The sequence below is a fragment of the Phyllostomus discolor genome, chromosome 12 (assembly GCF_004126475.2).
Source record: "Phyllostomus discolor isolate MPI-MPIP mPhyDis1 chromosome 12, mPhyDis1.pri.v3, whole genome shotgun sequence".
Lineage (NCBI taxonomy): Eukaryota > Metazoa > Chordata > Mammalia > Chiroptera > Phyllostomidae > Phyllostomus > Phyllostomus discolor.
Window position 1 is genome coordinate 60,042,107 of NC_040914.2, and position 20,847 is coordinate 60,062,953.

General features: G+C 43.5%; 1 protein-coding gene and 1 pseudogene across 2 annotated transcripts in view; both read left to right on the plus strand.

The window, feature by feature from the left end:
• The window catches only part of C12H16orf70 (chromosome 12 C16orf70 homolog), a 25,056-nt gene continuing 4,209 nt past the window's right edge, over window positions 1-20,847 (plus strand). The window contains exons 1-11 of one of the 2 annotated variants that reach the window (XM_028501720.2): window positions 1-99; window positions 232-352; window positions 4,359-4,441; window positions 8,172-8,255; window positions 12,298-12,341; window positions 13,728-13,807; window positions 14,084-14,178; window positions 14,831-14,928; window positions 15,010-15,122; window positions 18,896-19,029; window positions 19,386-19,469. In XM_028501720.2, the coding sequence (XP_028357521.1) occupies window positions 289-352; window positions 4,359-4,441; window positions 8,172-8,255; window positions 12,298-12,341; window positions 13,728-13,807; window positions 14,084-14,178; window positions 14,831-14,928; window positions 15,010-15,122; window positions 18,896-19,029; window positions 19,386-19,469 (879 nt within the window). In that variant the 5' untranslated portion in view covers window positions 1-99; window positions 232-288. The remainder of the gene's footprint in view (window positions 100-231; window positions 353-4,358; window positions 4,442-8,171; window positions 8,256-12,297; window positions 12,342-13,727; window positions 13,808-14,083; window positions 14,179-14,830; window positions 14,929-15,009; window positions 15,123-18,895; window positions 19,030-19,385; window positions 19,470-20,847) is intronic. The other variant, XM_028501721.2, reaches the window with a different exon arrangement.
• On the plus strand, window positions 15,778-16,329 carry LOC114488099 (annotated as a pseudogene).

Sequence of the window (20,847 nt, forward strand, 5' to 3'; positions counted from 1 at the left end):
CCCCCGCCCTCGCCACACTTTACGGCCCGGCACGCCACTTTTGCCGCAGACGCTGCCGCTGCTGCCCCTACCCTTAGTACCGCGGCCGCTGCCGGTGAGGTGAGCTGAAGGGAGCTGAGGTGTGGTGTGGTGTGGTGTCGGGTCGGCTTCTGGCGATCGGGGAGGAGTTGGGGAGCAGGACCCCCGAGGGACGGCGGGGGCGACGGGTCAGCTGCCGCTTTGTCTCCTCAGCTTCGGTCCCGTCTGCGCTGCCGCAGGGAGGCCGCCCCGGCCCGGCGAGCCGAACCAATGCTGGATCTGGAGGTGGTCCCCGAACGCTCTCTGGGGAACGAGCAATGGGAGTTCACGCTGGGTGAGTGTGGGGTCTCCCCTCAGGACCCTTCTCGCCGGTCCCTACTTCCCTCCGGGCCCTTCCCGCCTCTGGCCTCTGACCCCTCACTCTCCTGCGCTCGCGGCTCTTCGCCTCTTCCGTCCTTCTGGCTTTTGGGGCTCCGGGCACTCGGTACCCGCGCGCACTGGCCGGACCCACCGGTCTCTCTCCGCTCTCGCCTCGGGTCTTGACAGGGCCTCTCCCCGGGCGGCGGCACGGTAGTAATAATAATAATAATAATAATGACTGGCACGCCCCAAACACTTCGGCCGAGCGCGGCTCTCCGGTGCGTAATTCTCTCCAGTCGGCCTTCTTGGGTTTTAAGGGTGGGTACTGTTGTTATTTGTATTCTCGTTTCACAGATAATAGAGCGAGAAGTGACGTTCTCAAACGCCACAGCAGTCTGTCTGTCTGTCTGTCTGTCTGTCTCGGTTGTCCCGTCGGAATGGGAAACCTAGGCTCCCGTCCCTTAGTGAGATGTTGGGGATCTGATCAGAGGAGTTGAGGACAGTCTTGTGTGTTCAAGGAACTTCTGACTTGTTTCCTTCTCTTTTTTAATGTGGTCGGTGCGTGGCGTAATCCTAAACCCAGACCTTAGCCGAGAATGAAATAGGAGTTCAGGGAAAGTAACATCTAGTTTGTAGAAAGCACAGTTTGGTAATTTTTTGTCTGGGGGGGGGCAGTTTTCCTCATCCCCAGTGTCACTACCTTTCTGTGGACAAATGTTTGCGTTCAGTAACCCCGGTGTGTGTTTACTTCCATGTTCCAGCACTAGGAAAGGGGGTTGGGGAGCCAGTGTCAGTGTTGTTTGTTTGTGCAGGACTGCACTTTTGTCACACCAAATGGGGCTACTGGACTGAGTCAGCTGCTCAATTGGGCTATAATTTATCTTTGAATCAGGAAGACTCATATCTACAGAGAAAGGGTAGGTCAGAAACTGGGTGGGACGGATCGTTGGTTGGGCCCTGCAGGTGCTCAGTTGAACTAGAAACTTCCTCTGGGTTGTAGGAGCGACTTTCATCAATTACACCACTCCCGTGGAGTTTTTCCTAAACTTTTAGCTGGTGTGAAACACCCCAGCCTCTTGGGAAGCAACAAGAGTTTGATTTGGGAGGCTAGTGATATCTTTGCCTCCAGACCCATTCATCATGCTGGTGCTGTTTGACTTCCAGTTAGGAAAGAACTTCCCCATCCACAACTTCTGCTCGTACCAGGACTTAACAGAGCAGAATGAGAACCACAACCATAGCTTCAAAGTGTGCTCCATGCTGCGACTAAGTTGTGGTACAGTCTTCTTGGCCAAAAGGAGTGATTAGGATGTCAGTTGAGACCAAGATTTCCAAAATCCAGGTGGTAGAGCAAGGCTGCTTCTGTCCACTGTTGTTTTGATAATTTCACTCCCACTACTGACTTTTGCCAGTTTCTAGGAGTCAAGGGTTTGGATAGTTCTTTCAAACTGTCTAAATAGCAACCAAAAACGGTGAAAAGAGCATTTCTGTACAGTGGGTCCAGAATTGAACTTTGGTGAAAAGCTCATAAGGGGGGCCTGAGCCTTGATGTTTCCTTTGTGGGTCTTAAAAATCCACATTTTAGCCCTGGCTAGTGTGGCTCAGTGGATTGAGTGCTGCCCTGTGAACCAAAGGGTTGCCAGTTCAATTCCCAATCAGGGCACGTGCCTGGGTTGTGGGTCAGGGCCGAAGTAGGGGGTTGTGCGAGAGGCAACCACACATTGATGTTTCTCTCCCTCTCTTTCTCCCTCCCTTCCCTGCTGTCTAAAAATAAATAAATAAAATATATTTTTTAAAAATCCACATTTAAAAATCCTGTCTGCCTAAGAGATGGAGGTTGTTCAACTTCCCCAGGCTTAATTTTTCCCCCCTCTTAATCTTCTCCCCAATCCTCATGTATCTAAACTACAATTGGGGCTGATAGGTAGGGCTAGGTCTAAGAAGTGGATCTGTGCTTTAGAATTATATTCCTAGGCTAGAAAACCAGGTTAAGTCACCACAACCAGTGTAACATAATCTCCGTTTGCCAGATGAGGCTCAGAATGGCAGAAATGATAAAAAGTAATGGAGAAGGATTTCTTGCTTCCCACTATTCTACCCCTCAGAGGATGGGCTCAGCTTTATCTCCAGGTGTCTTTTTGGAATCTGTGCTGATGCAAATGTATCTAGATCTTGCCATCATCTGCCTGGCATCATAATGGGAAGCTGCATCTGACTTCTTGGCTGCTTTCCTGGCCTTTGTTTGATGGTGGGAGATTAGAGAAATGCCAGCAACACAGAGACAGAAAAACATAGGCCAAGAGGAATCTCTGATAATACCACCGATGGCTTGATCAGTGGTGGAGTAAAGGCAGTGCAAATTTAAAATGTTTTCAGTGAGATTTGCAAAATGCATTGGTGTGGAGGCATGTCTCTGAATTTTTTCCCCTTTAAATTAGTGTTAAATGCCCAAAGAGGATAGATTTAAAGGGTCATTGGAAAATAGTACTCTTCTGAGATGACCTTGTTTCAGAGAGACTGAAAGCTCACTTTACTGAAGGCAGCATGTACCTCTGTGAACTCTGCTTACCAACAGTGGTAAGTGAATAGTCAGTCATTCCCTGAAGAGCTTAGTCTAGTGGGAAGGAAGGATTACAGTAATGAGGTAGAGGTAGTATAGGGTGCTATGGAAGGGGAGAAAGGACTTGACTTAGGGGGTTCAGGGACCAGCCTACAGGGGCCAGTACCATTCCTAGAACTAGTGAACATCAGGAAGGCCCTATCGGAAAGCTACTGTCAGATTTCTCATCCAAACTGTTTTTATCTAGTAAAAACCAAAACAATGGGACGGAAAGATGGTATGTAGGAAACTGTAAACAATTGGGTATTATAATTAGAGCATGATGTACTAATGGAAGAAGAAAATAGGTTCCCTAAATTCCCAGTTCTCTTCTTTAGTGGCTGCCAAGGACACTATCAAGGATTCTCTGGGTTCACTGGAAAAGGGGATATCTGTAGTCAAGTGTGTTATAGACATAGGTTTAGGAATAAAGTTTGGAGACTACTAGATTTGGAGAGATGGGGACGGAGGAGGAATCTAGCTAGAGGTTTCTGGCTTGAGTGACTGGGTAGATGTTAGAGGTCAGAATACAGAGAAGCTAGATTGAAGAGAGTAGTGAATAAATAACACATACACTGTTTTTGGATTGCCTGGGACTTTATTTTAAATTGTGTCTTTGTATGTGTCTTCTTCTTTGAAATATAATGGACTCTGAAAACATACTTTTTGGTGTTATCTGTGAGCTCCTGGAAATTTTGAGAGGCTGTTGAGATTTGGATTTTTTAAACAGGGCATACATTAATCTATTTATAATAGGCCATGGGTTCAAAAGTCAAGTGTTAAGATTTAGAAGATATTTGTGAGTAGATAAGTAAGGATAAGTAGATAAGTTGGTGAAAATCCTTGGTAAAATAAGCTGATTCTGGTAGATGTGTGATTTTTAACTCTTTTAATGAGCCCTAACAAGTCATGTGTTTCTACAGACTCTCATTTGAACGATGAGGAGACAGATGCCACAAGGGAAGAGAAGAAGGAACTATCCTAGGATATATGTAGTCCATGGCAGAGTGTGAGCCAGAACCTTGGTCTCTAGAGTCATGCAGTCAGTGCTTTCTCATTCTGTTTTTTGGTTCATGCTGACTTTGCCATTTCAAAGTTCTTTGCCTACTTAGGAACAATATGAAAGTCTCCATTTTCAGAAACCTTTTTTTGTGTATTAACTCCCTTCCTTTACGCAATTTAGCTGTAAAATGATTGCTGCTAACGTTGTTCTGGCTCTTACTGCTTATTGAACTTTGATTTACTCTTATGTCTGTAGACCTTACTGTACCCCCTATCTCCATCCCAGGTTTTACTGCAAGGACTGATGCCTAGCACAGAGATAGATATTAGTAAATGGACAGCCCAGGTAACCCACACGGATGCCCTTGCTTTATTTCAGGAATGCCTCTGGCTCAAGCAGTAGCCATTCTTCAGAAGCACTGTCGCATCATCAAAAATGTCCAGGTTCTCTACAGTGAACAGGTGAGTGGTAGCTGATTTGTTTACTGAAATAGCATCCCTAATCAGTGAGTCACTTCCAGAGGTTGGTGATCTGGGAGAGGCTGACTGACAGGGATTGTTGGATCAATGTGTTTGAATGGGAGAATTTTCAGGACTAGTCAGTTACCAAGCACTTTTTTTTTTTTTTTAATGTTTGACTTACATACTGGCCCTTTGACAAGGACTTTTAAGTGGGAGGTCATCTCAGGGACTATTGGGTCTTCTAGGGTGCTTGCTTTCCATTTTTGAGTTTAAAATACTCTTCTCTGCTTTGTTGGTTGCTTTGGTTTGTGTTCGGGATTGTTCTGGTGCAGATCTAGCTAGGAAAGCATCCCATGCTTGAAGTGGGTATACCTTACCCCTTTAGTGAGGATGATCTGATACAGAGAAATGGAAAATATTGGCTCCCAATTAATTGACATATTTTATTATTTTTATTTTTGTCTAACTTATAGCAGTCTCTATTAGATGTTGGTCAGTTGTGCCAGGAATTAACCACTATAGTATAATATTGCATATACCTGCAAAGACCTTTTCAGTTTCCAGAAGACCTTCCTGAACATCAGAATTTTTAAAATAATATTTGGTTTTTTAAGTACATAAAGTTAGAAACTATTTTTCATAGGCCTTTAGAAATATGATTCTTCTATCTCTCTAAAATTGCAATCTCCTTTCCACTGAACTTTCTGAAACCTGTGCTTCTTCTATGACACAGACCACATGCAGCCATGTGGAATGACCTTTGTGGTACTGTGTATGTCACAGACCTTAGGGAATACTTTTGAGCTGACACTGGCTAAAGACTATCCTCAAGTGGCTTTTCTGAGACCATTTAAGTACCAGTTTAATGATTTTAGTTACATTTGTTCCAGTTAGTTTCAAATACTAAAGCAATGACAGATTATTTTTGACATATAGGATTAGAAGTGGGTAAGATTTCTGTGTGCCTCCCCAGTTGTTTCTTCTTCTTCTCCTCCTTCTCCTCCTTCTTCTTCCTCGTCTCCTCCTGCTCTTCTTCTTCTTCTTCTTTTTTAAGATTTTATGTATTTATTTTTAGAGAGAGGGGAGGGGAAGGGAAGGAGAAAGAGAGGGAGAAAAACATCAATGTGTGGTTGCCTCTCATGTGACCCTTACTGGGAACCTGGCCTGCAACCCAGCTATGTGCCCTGACTGGAAATTGAACCAGTGACCCTTTGGTTCTCGGGCTAGTGCTCAATCCACTGAGCTACACTAGCCAGGGCAACCTCCCCAGTTTTACTTAGTGTCAGAGTTGAGCCTGTTACCTATACCTAGAAATTATATTTGTACTGTACCCCTCTGCATCTTTAAGCAAGTGCTTGAATATTCTTGTACCTACCACAAAACAAGGGATCTATAGGAGTAGACAGGGGCTTCTTGAGCCACAGAGCCAAAATGACCTGAAAGTGAAGGATGGTAGTTTTTCCTCTTTGTTGCACTCAGATCATTCGTAACCTAATCTGACTTTCAATGTTGGACCATGACGGAATTACTCATGACAAGTAGCAGCCATCAAAACAGGAAGCAGATCGAGAAAATGGGCTTGCTTCTTGAGCTTGTAGGTAACTTTTGAACTGAGTTAAATCAGACGATGGTACCCCAAGATTAGATGCATTTGAAAATAGGCTTTAAATATTCTTAACCAATTTTTAAGAATGTATGTTTGTTTTTGTTTTTTTTTATCATTGTCTTTGTTGTCTGTCATTCCAGTTTTGGGGTACAAATAGTTTCAGAATTAAATTAATTTTCCCGAATATCTTCTAAGCAACTGGAATCAGCTAGAAAACATGGATTTACTAATTAGTCTGGTTCTCCTGTGAAATGGATGTAGTTTCCTTATTATCATCTTTTGATAAGGTTTAAGAGGAGGTGGTCTCTCAGAACTCTGATACAGTGCTTCCTGCATGTGCTTCTTTCCTCTTCTGCCCTCCTTCCCTTCCTTTCCTATTTCCTTGTTTCCCATCAAGTGCAAAGAAACATTTCAGAAATATCTTGTCTCCAGCAAGTCACACCTTGGAAATTAAATGTGACAATCAAGTAGGTTCCATCTTTCTTAGAGGGAGAAGATGTTAACAATTTGCAACAGACATCCTAACTGAACTGTTCCATATGGATGATTGCATAGTGCTGGGTTATTGGAAGGGCCTGCTTAAACACCACATAGTATGTCTGTATTTTGGTTCTGGAGATACAAAGTACTAGTAAAACATTGATTGTGAGGGTGATTTATTTGCTTCCTTTTAAAAAATTGCTTAGTTTTATGTCCTGCATTATAAAAGTGCCAGGAAGAAAATGATTAGTTCTTGGGAGAGTGTAAGAAAGTCGAGATCCTTTCAGTATTCTTCCTCTGAGAAGGGATCTTGAAAGATGTGAAAACCTGCTTACCACTATGGAATGGCCCTCTTAAAAAATGAACTGTATTTTCTGGGTTGAGAATAGGGTCATTCATTAGTCCATTATCTTGCTTGAGACCTAATGGTTTAGACATTCATATGACTTTTAGTGTTTGCCAGGTGTGATGGTGCCACCATGGCCTGTTACCTTGTGGAGATCAATGGGGTAGAGGGGAGCACATATTCTGAACTAATCCCAGAAGGTTCTTTGGAAAGGATTTTTCCAGTGAGGCTGACACTGGCAGTGGTGCAGTCTTTGTCTCTGACATCCACACCTTTGTCATTCACTCCCTACTTTAAGAAGCTCTATGAAGAAACTTCTCTAAGTCCTTTTGAGAGCTATGTGCCAATTTCAAGAAAGGGCAACCTGGTTAGAGCTATGAAGAGTCTTCAGATGTTGAGTTCTTGAATTGATTGCACTGAACCAGAAGCAGGCAGGTGCAGCCAACATGAGGAATGAGTGCAGTGTGCTGTGACTGGTGCTTTCTGACCTACTACCTATCCTTACGACAACCCTGGAGGGAAGGGATGATGCATTCCCATGAAGAAACTAGAGCTCAGAGAATTGAGAGTCACATAAGGTCACCAGCTTACCTGGACTCAAGGCCGCTCTGTCCACTATGTGCTGCTACTCCCCTCCCCCTAGGACTTAGAAGGGGCAAATGTAGAAATATGAGTCCTTAGATCTTAGACTTCGGCCCTTCAGAAAGAAGCACATGTGATATGGGATCGTTGGGGGAGGGAAGGAAAGAAGTAAGAGTGTCACCTCATATATAACCCTGGGTTATGGCCTAAAAAAGTCAAAGAAGAAAATGTGTTCTCTGTGGATGTACAGCCTGGGAGTCAACAAGCATAGGTTCAACCCACATGTACTGAGTATTATCTGCTGAGTTTGGATCCTCTTGAGGCTTTTTCACCTGGCCTGCATTCCTCATCAAATGCTCTTAGGTTTGACAACTATAAGCCTGTGCTACAGATGTGAACCCTGGACCCTCAAAAGAAAGTGGCCTATATACTCACATAATTTTGGCCCTTTTTCCCCAGATATTACTCAAAGCCTGGACAAGAGAAGTTCTTTTCAGCCAGTATTTTAAAGTAGCAGCTGTAGGCTGGAAATAGAGCACACTGTGCATTTATGCAATAGTTTGTTTCTGGCTTCCAAACCTTGTTAGTTGGGGGAGGGAGTGACTGTCTGCACTTAGATATTCGCTGTGTATTGCCTTTATATTGTAAGGCTTTTAGTTGGTGCTAGAAAGTAAATTAATTGCTCAAGAGTGTTTTGTTTTGTTTTTTTTCCGTAGTCTCCTCTAAGCCATGACCTCATCCTTAATCTGACTCAGGACGGGATCAAACTACTGTTTGATGCTTTCAATCAGAGACTTAAGGTAACTAAAGTTTTATGTCAGGCTGATTAATATGTGCTATTGTGAGATATTTTTTTGAAATTCCTAAATGACAGTAGATATTTGTGGTTCAGAGACCACCAAGATGTAGAAGACTGAAGCCATGCCTGTTTCTCCAAAAAAAGAGAAACTAGTTCTGGTAGTTGGGAAGATTCTGGGAAGGACTTTTAGTGTCCTAGGCTCAAGAGATGAAGGGGAAAGAATATTGAGGATCTGGGGGACATGTTAGGGGGAGGGGGCTTCTATGTTGAATTGAAAATGGGAGGAGGTAAGTATATAGCATAGATTATCCTGAGTCTTTAAAAACAGGACCTAACTGCAGAAAAGGGCCAAAGATTTTAGTTAGGTTTTTGTGTCTTGTTTTACTTCATTCTTGGGTCAAACAGTGTGACTTAGAAGGTGAAAAGTGGAGCTGATCTTTCTAAAATGCTGTGGTTTAACACCACCAGCAATGAGTTGATTCTTTAACTCCATTGAGGAAATGTAAACAAACAACTTGCTGTCATGTAGGGTTGTCTTAATTGGCGTTCAAGTGCAATTTACTAACACCTGTTTCAGTCCAGGATGTTTATAATAAACTATTTACAAATGCCTGGGTTTCACAGGTTAGTCATGTGACAAGACTCATGCCTCAGAGTCACAAGGTTGAATGTGGCTCTGGGCAGTGGCATGCCAGGGCCGTCATTCCTGTTAGGTTATGGAATTACCTTTCTAAAAGACTTGGATACTTCCTTGTTCTCAACATGCCATCACAGGCAGGCAGCTGAGGAGACAAGATAGAACATGGGAAAAGAATCTGTATATGAAATAAAAATTTCTCATTTATGATGGTTTTCAAAAGCAGGGTTTTTGAAACACTGTGAGGGTTTTCCTCGCTGACCCGAAGTTTCACACTAGGAAAAAGTAGAGGGTGGCCTTCAATCTGGCTTCATCACAAATTGGGGGAAATTAATCTTGAAACACCTTTAGAAAGAGCTATTTGCCATTGACTTGGTAAATCCACTTTAGGAAACATAACTTTACAAGGTTATGGGGAAGTTAATGTTGCCAGATGTTTATAGCAGGGCTTTTCATAGTAATGAAAAGCTGTAGTAACCTTAGTGGACAACAAAAGGGGGATGGCTAGGCAACCCAACATAGAATCACAGCATGGTGAGGACAAAGTCATTTACTTAGTGAGCACCTGGTACATGGCTGAGAGCTTTCCATGCATTTCCTAATTTAATGCTTAAAAGGCTTGTGAGTGTTGCTGTTTACTAGTGAGACAGTTGAGGGAAAGAGGATAAGTGGTCTGCCTGATCATGCTTTTTTTTTTTTTTTTTGCTTTTGCTTTTTTTTAAAGATTTTGTTTATTTTTATCTTTAGAGAGTAGGGAGGGGAAGGAGAAAGAGGGAGAGATACATAAATGTGTGGTTGCCTCTCACGTGCTCCCAACTGGGGACCTGGTCTGCAACCCAGGCATGTGCCTTGACTGGGAATCAAACCAGCAACCCTTTGGTTCACAGGCCAGCACTCAATCCACGGAGCCACACCAGCCAGGGCTGATCAAGGTTTTAACTGTATATTACCAGTGTATGGTGACTAGCCACTGAGAATTGGAATGGCTTAAGTTCTGTTGTTTGTGGGAAATAAATGTGATAAAAGCTAAAGAAAATAGTATGTGTATATTATGCACAAATGTGAGGAATGGGAAGTATATCAGAATGGGAAAGGAGGTCAGAAAGTCTCTACTTTCCCTCCCTGACTGATGTGGCTGGGTGGGTTGGGCATCATCCCACAAACTGAAAAGTCTTGGATTTAATTCCCCATTAGGGAGAGGCAACCAATGATGGGTTTTGTTTTTTTTTTTCCCTCTCTTTCTCCCTTCCTACCCCTCTCTCTAAAAATAAATAAATAAAGTCTTTTTTAAAAAAGTCTTACCTCTGTGTGGACCTTAGTGAAGAAGGAGGGGCTAGTGCCCTGCCTGAGCCTCTGGAAACTAAGAAAGTGATCCATCAGTCCCTTGCTTGGTACCAGGTGTGATCTGACCCATCTGCCTGCCCCTCCATCCAAGGGCTTCAGAATCTACCTCTCCCCCATGCTGTCTCCTGCAGTTTTCCCATCCATTCACTCACTGCCTGTGAGTAAACTCTGTGGAATGAGACTTCACAAGTCACCTTTACAGCCACCTGTCTTCTCCTTTCTGCTCTTGGTTGGTGCCATGTCTCCTCCTCTCTGGCAAAATCAAGGCCTTTTTTAGCCCAAAGAATAGAAAATCATGGACTCTAGACTTCCCCAGTCTCTTGTTCTTGGATCCAGCAAGCTCCATGGACTAAAATCTGCTCATAGATTCTCCTGGTAATACGAAGTACTCCCAGATGGTGAGCACTGTGGGTCCCTTGCCACAAGTGCCACCCTGTCATTAACTCTGGTCCACTGGGCAGACAGGGCCAAAGCACCTATAAATGTTGGCCTGAGCTGCAGCAGGTTGGGCAACAATGACATAGGAGGAACATGTCACTGGGTGAGTGGTGGGAAGCCCTTGAAGGTGCAGTTGGCCATCTCTAATCAGAGAGGCAGAGTGCCTGCCTCTGCTGTATGAGCAGGGTTCTGGCCAAAAGTTGAGGTCCTCTTCTAACATGGGGTCCTGCCTTAGTGAAATGGCATACCAGTTTGGCATGATAGACTGCCATGCTCAGGCTTTCTGAAGGGGACACTAGGTGTCTTGTGAATCACAGCTATTTCCCTGCCCTTTTCTTGCATGGCTGTTCTTGGCATCTCTTGCTTTTGAGCTCATGTTGCCCTCAGCTAGCTTCATACCAGATCAACTCGCCTGACATGTTGCGTACCTCCTCTTTGTAAACTAATAAGCCAGACCTCTGGGGCCTTAACTCAGTGAGACCAGTGGACAGCATACACAAGCAGTGTAGGAAAAAGTTGATTCAAGTGCTGTGATGGCCCAGCAGAGGGAGTGATTTTTAGTAGCAGGTAGGATCAGAATAGCTACATTATAGTTAATAGATGTCTGCCCAACTTGTAAATTCAGTGTTGTGATCTGTAGAGGAACTTAGAGACAAGGACTGACCACGAGTGAATTAACTATTATGTCTCAGTCTCTATTACAAAGCCAGATGTTCCTATACCCAATTTCCCACTGCCCCTTCCAGGGTCAGACCCAGATTTTCATGGCAAACAGATATTGAACCAACCCTGCCTGGCCTCTAAAATGAGGCCTGAGACCTCCCAGCTGGAGGATGGTGGATGGTACGCCAGGCCCCAGCCATCCATCTGCTAGCTGCCAAGCCCTTGATACCATTGGCATAGAGGACTTCATAGTGCTTATTACTTGGTACCATTAGTGGTTGAGTATTCAGTAACTTTTCCTTTTGCCTCTGTTCTGAGTTCTGGGCATTTCATTTGAGGCCAAACCCATTGAAACTTCACCAGGGCCCTGAGTTCTCCAGGTTTAACCAGATGCCCTTCATTAAAGCTATATCTGAATATTGTCACAGTTGTTCTAAGATAATGTGTTATGGCTTGTTTTCTAGCAGGATAGACCTCTCCCTCCATCCTTGTGCTTTGTAAACCACAGTATTTTAAAGCTGTTTTTTGAAATTGACTTGATCTAGGTCTTTATAACGCAGCAAAGTATTGAATCCAAAGTAAAGAAGGGGGCTCGGTGTCCAAGGTTACAGGTTTAACAGACTGCATGAATTTGTTTTTGTGAAGGGTTTCACTGTCCTGTAGGGATGGTATACGCAGTTTTCTCTGTGACCCAACAGTGGATTAGGTATGAGAACTTTGACCCTGAGTGTCCACGGGCATCTATTGAGCAATCCACTGGAAGCAGGGGGATGAAGAGGTTATGCTGTGTGTGTGTGTGGCATGGGTTTTTCTTTCAGATTTAAAGAACTAAAGGTAATGTGCAGTGATTCAGAAAAATTTCAGCTATTGATAAATTTTTTTCTTTACTATTCTATAAGTGTTGTCTTAATTAATCTTCTTCAACTACAGAGCAGTAACAACCCTTATAATTTTCTTTCAGGTGATTGAAGTATATGACTTGACTAAAGTAAAGTTAAAATATTGGTGAGTTTTCTCTGTTGCTGATTTATGTCACAAGCTTGATACAAATGGGCTTTATCTATAGTCATTACATCAGTAAAGGAATGCCATCCATAGCAATCCTGAGATTAGAGCCTGGTGCCATGGCTTCCTCAGGCAGCCTTCAAGCTTACTCAGTTTCCAGAAAAAGAAAAGCATACCTTATTTAGAACATGCTGTGTGTAAAGCACTTTACATATATGTTAACTTATTTAATCCTCACAACAAAGCAGGACCTCAGCTCAGAGGTGATGTGACTGCATCTTGAGTCACAGCTGTCCTCCCCTAAACAGTGTCTTTTGGTACCTTTTTATGCTTTTATTAGCAGCAGAATTGGGACAGTCCAGACAGATCTGACTCCGAAACCTTTGCTAAAGAAAATGCCAAAAAGGTTGCTATTTGGGGTCCAAAATCTGCTTTTTAGGATGATGCTTGTATGGTGCACAAATGATTGTCCTTTGTGATGGCAGGCACTGTTTTATCATCTAGAGTGCTCTGTCCAGTGTTTCCAAGGTCTGGCTGCCCTAGGCTTGAGTCACGCATTCATCAGTTTATTAACCTTTGTAACCTTAGGCAAGTCACTTAACCTCTTTGAGCTTGTTTTCTAACCTCTTTGAGCATGTTTTCTCATCAAAGAAATGAAACCAATAATGTGGCGGCTGGGTTAGGAAGATTGCATGAGATAATGATGGTAAATAAAGCGCACAGCACAGTGCCTGGTTAAAAAAGAGGTGTTGCATAAAGGATTTTAATTTTTTGAAAAAAGTATTCTTAACCCTGATGCATTCTCCTTAGAGTCATAAATGCCTTATCTTCATGTTTATCATCTGAAATCACATGCCCCTCTTTACGCCCAAGCCCCAGGTGCTTTTCATTTGCATGAGACCCATCCCTCCCCATTTATCTACCCAGTCACCCATTTCATCTGCCTGTTAAGAAAACAAGCTGCTTTGCTTGTCCACGCCCTTCTTTTAAGATGTTCACCTCCTTTTAAGGAAGGTCCTTTTTCAAGCCAACTACTAGTGGGCACACTGGGAAAAACATTAACACTATTCCTGAGGCCACTGTTTATCTAAGTTTGAATGCTATGGGGTTGAGACTGGATATACCTCCTTCTGAACTGTACCTGGTGATCACAAATATCTTGGGAGGCCCTAGAGGACCAATATTGTATATAAGCCTCAGGAGAATTGACTTGTTCTAACCTCATAATTGTCTCTTATTTAAAACTTCTTTAATTAAACTTTTATTTTGATATAATTGTAGACTCACACACCTGTGTTTTAAGAATAACTCTTCCAGCCACCATCTCCAATGATCTGGGAGCCCATCCTGGGAAGCGTGGTATTAAAAAGTATCTTTGTTTTTCAGTGGAGTACATTTTAACTCTCAGGCCATAGCTCCCACCATTGAGCAGATTGACCAGTCTTTTGGTGCAACCCATCCTGGAGGTAAGCCAAGTCCATCTGATTCCTCTGGTCACCTGTGACAGCCCATAATGATAGACTTGGCACATGGTACCATCCCAGGTTCAAGCCCATAAAGCCCAGTTCCTATAGTATGTGGGGGTTGGTACTTGGGTATGAAAGAAAGCTCTTTCCCTGGCAGCTCTGTTCAAAATGAACACAAGGAAGGTGTTGCCAGTCAGCACTCCCTGCCAGGCGGGTTTGTGTTTACAACTTCTGATGCCATTCAGCCATGCCGTTTTCTTCTCCCCACTCTCACAGTGTACAACTCCGCTGAGCAGCTCTTCCACCTCAACTTCAGAGGACTGTCTTTCTCTTTTCAGTTAGACTCGTGGACTGAGGCTCCCAAGTACGAGGTTAGTCCTTCTCTTTCCCTGGTATTTGTTGCCCAGTTCCCAGATTATATGGGTCAGCAGACAGTGCTATTAAGGGAGAGTAGATAGGTACCCTTCCTTTGGTTTCCTTGTCTCTGAGGTCTTCCGGGGCCAAGAAGGTAGAGTGGGTAGGGTTGACAGGAAGAACAAAGCCCAAGCTGGCATTCCCAGGAAGTGGACACTTCCAACTGCAGAGTGAGGTTAAGCTCACTTTTCAAAGTTTAATCCAGTCACGCCTTGCTTTAAAATGCCTAATGACTAGGCCACTTTTCTCAGTGACCTAAAGTTTGAAAGTTTATCCTAGATTTTTAGTTACCTGTTGTTTTTAGAAAAATGTTTCATCCTTAGGCAACAGCATCCTTAGGGTTATAAAATGATAGCTTTTCATAACACTTACATTTTATTAAAGATGGCATTCTTGCATTTTCTCCCTGATGAAAGAAAGAAAAGAAAAAAATAAAGTAAAATTATAGATGAACTTGCATGGTTGGGGTGAGTTTATTGAGCCAAAGCCAGATTTAACTATGTGTGTTGACCTGGCCAGTTCATGAAGACTAAGCGCTGGGGAGATGCCAGAGCCTGAGTCACATGGCCTGCAGTGTGCCTTTAATAAAACTTTGTTCTGCATTTGCAGCCCAATTTTGCCCATGGTCTAGCTTCTCTCCAGATACCCCACGGAGCAACTGTGAAACGAATGTACATCTACAGTGGAAACAGCCTACAGGATACTAAGTATGTGTGGGGAGCCACAAGCTTCATACTAAGGTTTGGGAGGTGAGGCAAAGCCTATACTCATTCTTTGCCTGTCCCCAGGGCTCCTGTGATGCCCCTGAGCTGTTTCCTGGGCAATGTGTATGCTGAGAGTGTAGATGTTCTTCGAGATGGAACAGGACCCTCAGGTTTACGACTTCGCCTACTTGCTGCAGGTCAGTTACTGGTTTCGGGGTGGTGGATTCCCTCTTGTGTCCATATCAAAACAGTCTAAAATCCCATGTGCTTAGGGATAGTTGGTAGAAGACAAATGATGCAGATGTTTATGGTTAACACTTCCATTTAAATTTGTGAAGGGACAAAACATAGTCCTATCATTAGCATGTTTTAATAAACAACAGTAGCACTATTTCCCTCAGCATGTATATAAGCTTTCTGTCAGCTTATGTAGCTTTGCCTTGGTTCCCAAGCTATTTCCTGGTGATGTATGTTGTTGTCTGTTCTTCACCCTTTAAGGCCAGTTCTCAGAGTAGGCTGGCAGGAAGGACTTGTTAATTGTGGTTTGGTCACACCCTGCTGAGATTTTGCTGTCCTTAAACAAATAAAAAGCATTGCTGCCTTTAGTAGCTTGTCTCTCCAGGATCCATGTCTCATCTTGTGGTTTCTTATGCCTGGCCAATCTCAGGTACTTTGGACCTTGGATTGGGTTTAGTAAGGTAGGGATCTCCACCGTAGAGCTTGCTTCTGTAAACACAGCCTGGGAGCCAACATAAAGGCTATACCTTCACAGAACTCATAGTCCAGCCAATGTTTGTTCACATAAATTGGGGTCTTGGCATCAGTCTCTGGGCATTGGTTCTCAACTGTTAAGAACCTGGTATATACCTGGCTGCCAGAGCCATAAAGGTGGAGCTGTGCAGTTTCAGTAGGTGCAAGATCTATCCCAGACATGAGAGGCACTACGCCAGGACCAAAAGGAAGGTTTTCCAATTTCTTAATGCAAAATGCGAGTTGGCGTTCCTTTCTAAGAGGAATCCTCAATGGATAAACTGGACTGTCCTCTACAGAAGAAAACACAGAAAAGGACAGTCAGAAGAAATTCAAAAGAAGAAAACCCGCTGTGCAAATTCCAGAGGGCCATCACTGGTGCATCTCGTGCTGATATAATGGCCAAGAGGAATCAGAAACCTGAAGTTTGGAAAGCTCAGTGAGAACAAGCTATCAGGGATGCCAAGGAAGCAAAAAGGCTAAGCAAGCATCTAAAAAGACAGTGATGTGATGGCTGCTGCTAAGGTTCCCACAAAGACAGCACCTAAGCAAAAGATTATGAAGCTTGTGAAAGTTTCTGTTCCTCGTGTTGGTGGAAAACGCTAAGTTGGCCAATCAGATTTTTAAATAAAGACTTACAAAGTTAAAAAAAAATCTGGTGTATAGCCCTGGCTGATGTAGCTCAGTGGATTGAGCGTGGGCTGCAAACAAAAGAGTCGCCAGTTCGATTCCCAGTTGGGGCATATGCCGGCGTTGCAGGCCAGGTCCCTAGTATAGGCCACGTAAGAGGCAACCACACATTGATGTTTCTCTCCCTCTCTTTCTCCCTCCCTTCCCCTCTCTCTAAAAATAAATAAATAACAAAGAAAATATTTATTTTTAAAAATAATCGGATATATAACCCTGGCTGGTGTGGCTCAGTGGATTGAGCACAGGCCTGCAAGCTAAAGGGTCGCCAGTTTGATTCCCAGTCAGGTCATATTCCCGGGTTGCGGGCCAGGTACCCGGCCAGGGACATTCAGGAGGTGGCCTATCGACCTGTCTCTCACACACTGATATTTTCCTCTGTTTCTCTTTCCCTTCCCCTCTCTCCAAAAGAATAAATAAATCAAATCTTTAAAAAAAAAGAATCTGATATATAAACTGAATTTACTGCCCTGAACAATTAAATAGTTCACAACCTCCAGGTTAGAAATTTCTTAAAATGTGATTTTTTTAAGCTAAAGCAGAACACCAGCCACCTAAAGGAACGTTGCAGTAGTTTTTGAGAGAATTGAGATGTGACAGCATAGTCAAATGACTTAGGGCCAGTCTTCTCCAGAGGATTGCTGCTTGAAACAGCAGGATAGTCAAGGGTGGTGCAGTTATCCCAGGTGACAGCAAGAGGAGCCTGTTGGGAGTTGGAGAGGGAAGTGTTGTCTCAGCTAATTCTGACTGCCACCCTTTACAGCACACTCTTAGCAGTTACATCTCACTGCTTACAGGGTCAGTGAGGAAAACACTTTGTTAAGTTCAATCCAGCGCTCGTTGAGAGGGTTTGTTTTGTTTTGGTTTTTTGGCAAGTGGAAGAGTAGCTTGTCTCAATGGACCCATTTCTCCCATCTTTGTCCTTATGGCTACAGTGATTTTTCTTTCTTTAGAGAGAGAGAAACATCAGTTTGTTGTACTTATTTATGCATTCATTGGTTGATTCTTGTATGTGCCCTGACCTGGGATCAAACCTGCAACCTTGGCATATCTAGGACACTGCTCTAACTGACTGAATGACCTAATCAGGGCCTATGGTGATGCTTTTAACAGGGAAAGTCATTTCAACTGTTTTGATCCCTGCAATAATTTATAGGAAGACTCACTCTGAGGAAACAGAAACTAAAGTACTCTCCTAAACTAAAGGTAATTTTATCTGGCTAGGCTTCAGGCAGAAAAGAGAGAAAGCTCACCTGTGAAGAGTGTCTTCCCAATAACTCCATTCAACATCACAAGTATTTGGTACCTGGAGACTTGGGACACACAGTGCAGCTTGACGGGACTTTTAGTGGGTTCCAGATTCACCTAAGATATAAGATTTGTAAACAGAGGTTATTATAGACTGTTCTTTGCTCAGGACCTAGTTAATTTAAACATGGCTTTATTTGCCATTCAGTGTATATGTGCTATGAATAAAGACTTGGGTTAATTGGAGAGCTCAGCACCTAATTATTTTATATTCTGGATCCCTGAAATTTTCTGTATTTAACAAATGGATTATTATCCATGAAAGAGCTTTGTCAACTCTAAAGCCCTGTGCAGAGTAAGGTGATATGGGTGGTTATTACAGTGCCAGGAGTTGCAGTCCTCCTCAAATTCTTGGCTTTCCCCCCTTTTTTGAGAGGGTGGAGGGTGTAAAACACTTTGTCTTTCCAGCCACTGAATGAGGGAAATTTTACTATTGGTGTGTCTGTTGCTATTTCACAAGTACTTCTCTGTGTGTGTTTAATTGGAGCCATTTCTGAACTGTATTAGACAAAGTCCAGGTTTAAACGTTCTTCCCAGAGAAGAAACTTTTGACAAATCAGAAGATTTTTTTCATTTTCCCACTTTTTTGGCTTGTCTCTTGAAATATTAGGGTGTCTGTGAGATGTTTGTAGAATTAGGGAGTGAGTTAATGGGTGTTTTACTCTTGGCTCTTTAATAGAGTGATATTTAGGTCCAAGCTCTTGTTGGGTATTACCACTGAGAAGTACCTCCTAACATTAAGTACCTTTTATCTTGTCAGGACCTGCAAAGTAGCAAGAAATAGTAATACGTTATTATATACTTCTGTAGCACTTATGCTGCTGTTTATTGACCTCAGTTGTATGGTGATTTGAGGGAGGTCTTCATCATACCACAAACTCCCATGAGGGCAGAGACTGCACCTGTTTTGCTCACCATTGTTTCCTCGGCATCTAGTGAAGTGTTCTAGCTCACGACGGTCAATAGTAAATATTTGTTGAGTGAGTGATGTTTCCAGAACTTTGTGTCTTTTTGGTGGAATTGAGTGAATCTGGCAATATTTTGAGGAGATAGTGATCTAGTCAGCATCTCAGGCACTGGTGACCTGGTATTTTCTGCTGGCATGCAGTCTTGCCCCTCATGTGGCGTGCAGCCAGTGTCCTCTCTGGGGCCCTCGGGGCCCAGGGATGCAGGGTCTCAGGGCTCTGGCCAGGAAGCTGACTACCTCTCCCTTGTTTCCTGGCAGGTTGTGGACCTGGCCTATTAGCAGATGCCAAGATGCGGGTATTTGAACGTTCAGTGTATTTTGGCGATTCTTGTCAAGATGTTCTTAGCATGCTTGGTTCTCCACACAAGATCTTCTATAAGTCAGAAGACAAGGTGAGGGAAATGTGTTTATCAAGTGATGGGAAGTCTCTTAAATTTTTAAAATCATTGACTTAATATTGAGTAAATGTAAACTGTTTGCTATTTTCTCATAGAACCAATTCTGTTGAGGCAGATGGAGAAGTAAATTTAAAGTTCATTTCTGACCCTTGTTGGTCGGATCGTCCTGCCTTTCCTCGGAGACCAGCCTGTAGTCACCCACAGCTGTCTGGGTTGGTTGGCACCAACAGCTGGGACTCCCGTCTTGCCTACCCACAACTTAATGTCATAGAAAAAATATAGTTTGTACACTTTCATTTAATCCAAGAGCTGTGTTAATGCATTTTGATTCATTATTTTTTCCCCAACAGATGAAAATTCATTCTCCTTCCCCTCATAAGCAAGTTCCTTCCAAGTGCAATGACTACTTTTTTAACTACTTCACTCTAGGAGTGGTAAGTTATGATTCCTTAGAGCAGCATTTAATTTCTGTGGGGGTGGTTAGTGCACCTGGGCACACCTGTGTGTGCATAAGCAGCTGTAACTGTGCCTGGCAACTGGGAACCTAGTCTCAGCTGGCTTTGCCCAGTGTTGTCTTGTATGGCAGGCCTTTCCTGCCACCAAGATTGCTGAGACACCAGGTCCCCTAGTATGTCTTTTCTGACAGCAGTTCCACATCACTGCTCCACAGGTGGAGGCTGTGGGAATCTTTCAGGTTAAGATGTTTTGGGAACTGCCCTTTTGTAGAGCATAAGACCCTCTTCTGGAGACACAAAACTGAGAATTAAAAAGGCTCAATCAAAAACTTTCTTGCTGGTATGGCTCAGCGGATTGAATGCTGGCCTGTGAACCAAAGGGTTGCCTGTTTGATTCCTGGTCAGGGCACAGGCCTGGGTTGTGGGTCAGGTCCCCGGTATGGAGTGTGCAATAGGCAACCACACATTGATGTTTCACTCTTTCTCCATCCCTTCTTGTCTCTCTAAAAACAAACAAATAAATAAATAATTTTGTTAAAGGCTCAGAAACAGTGAGGGTATGCTTATGCATGTAGGGGATCACTCCAGAGGCATTAGTGTAGCCCTGTACTCTGGACTGAAGGTGCTGAATGGCACTGATGCCACCATCAGTGCTGACAGTCCACCTGGTAGATGGATTTTGTGTGTCAGAAAAGATGGTGGAATCTCTGCATCAGCAGGATACATCTCAGAGAGCAGGGCTAACCTGGACCTGGATCTTCTAACCTCTGAGGTTTGTAGGGCCTGAGTTCCTGAGGCAGCAAAAAAAGGATAGATTCCAGAGAGGAAGAAGGGAGACTGGATCTGCCTATTTGGGAGAAATCAAACAGTAGTAATGGAGAAGTAGTTGGTGGGATCATAAACTCTTGGGGGTAGGATGCCACCAGGAGGGAATGATACTGTTATAAGCTGAACCTCATTTGAGTTCTAGAGCCAGTGATGATAGGTGACAGGGAAGATGGAGTGAATGGGTTGGCCCTAATAGGACTTAGTTTAGCGATTGATGGAGGGGTAGAGTCAGGGGTAATCTTGGGGGTCGCAGGTCTGAGCAGCTGGGAAGTGTGTGAGGGATAGCAGGAAGTGTTCAATGGGCCGCATCAGATCTAGGTGTGAATCCTGGTGGGAGGCTGGAACTTTGGTTCCAGGGGTTGCTGATTCCCATGGAGTGGAAGCTAGAGGGTCTGACAGGTCGTGGCATTCAGAATAACCAGGTGCCTTGCCTGCTAGCACAGGTTTGAAATGGAAAGGCCTATAGTCATTTGGGTGCCCCCCATCACTGCAGATGTCCAGTTTACTTGACCTCCATTGTCCCCTTGGT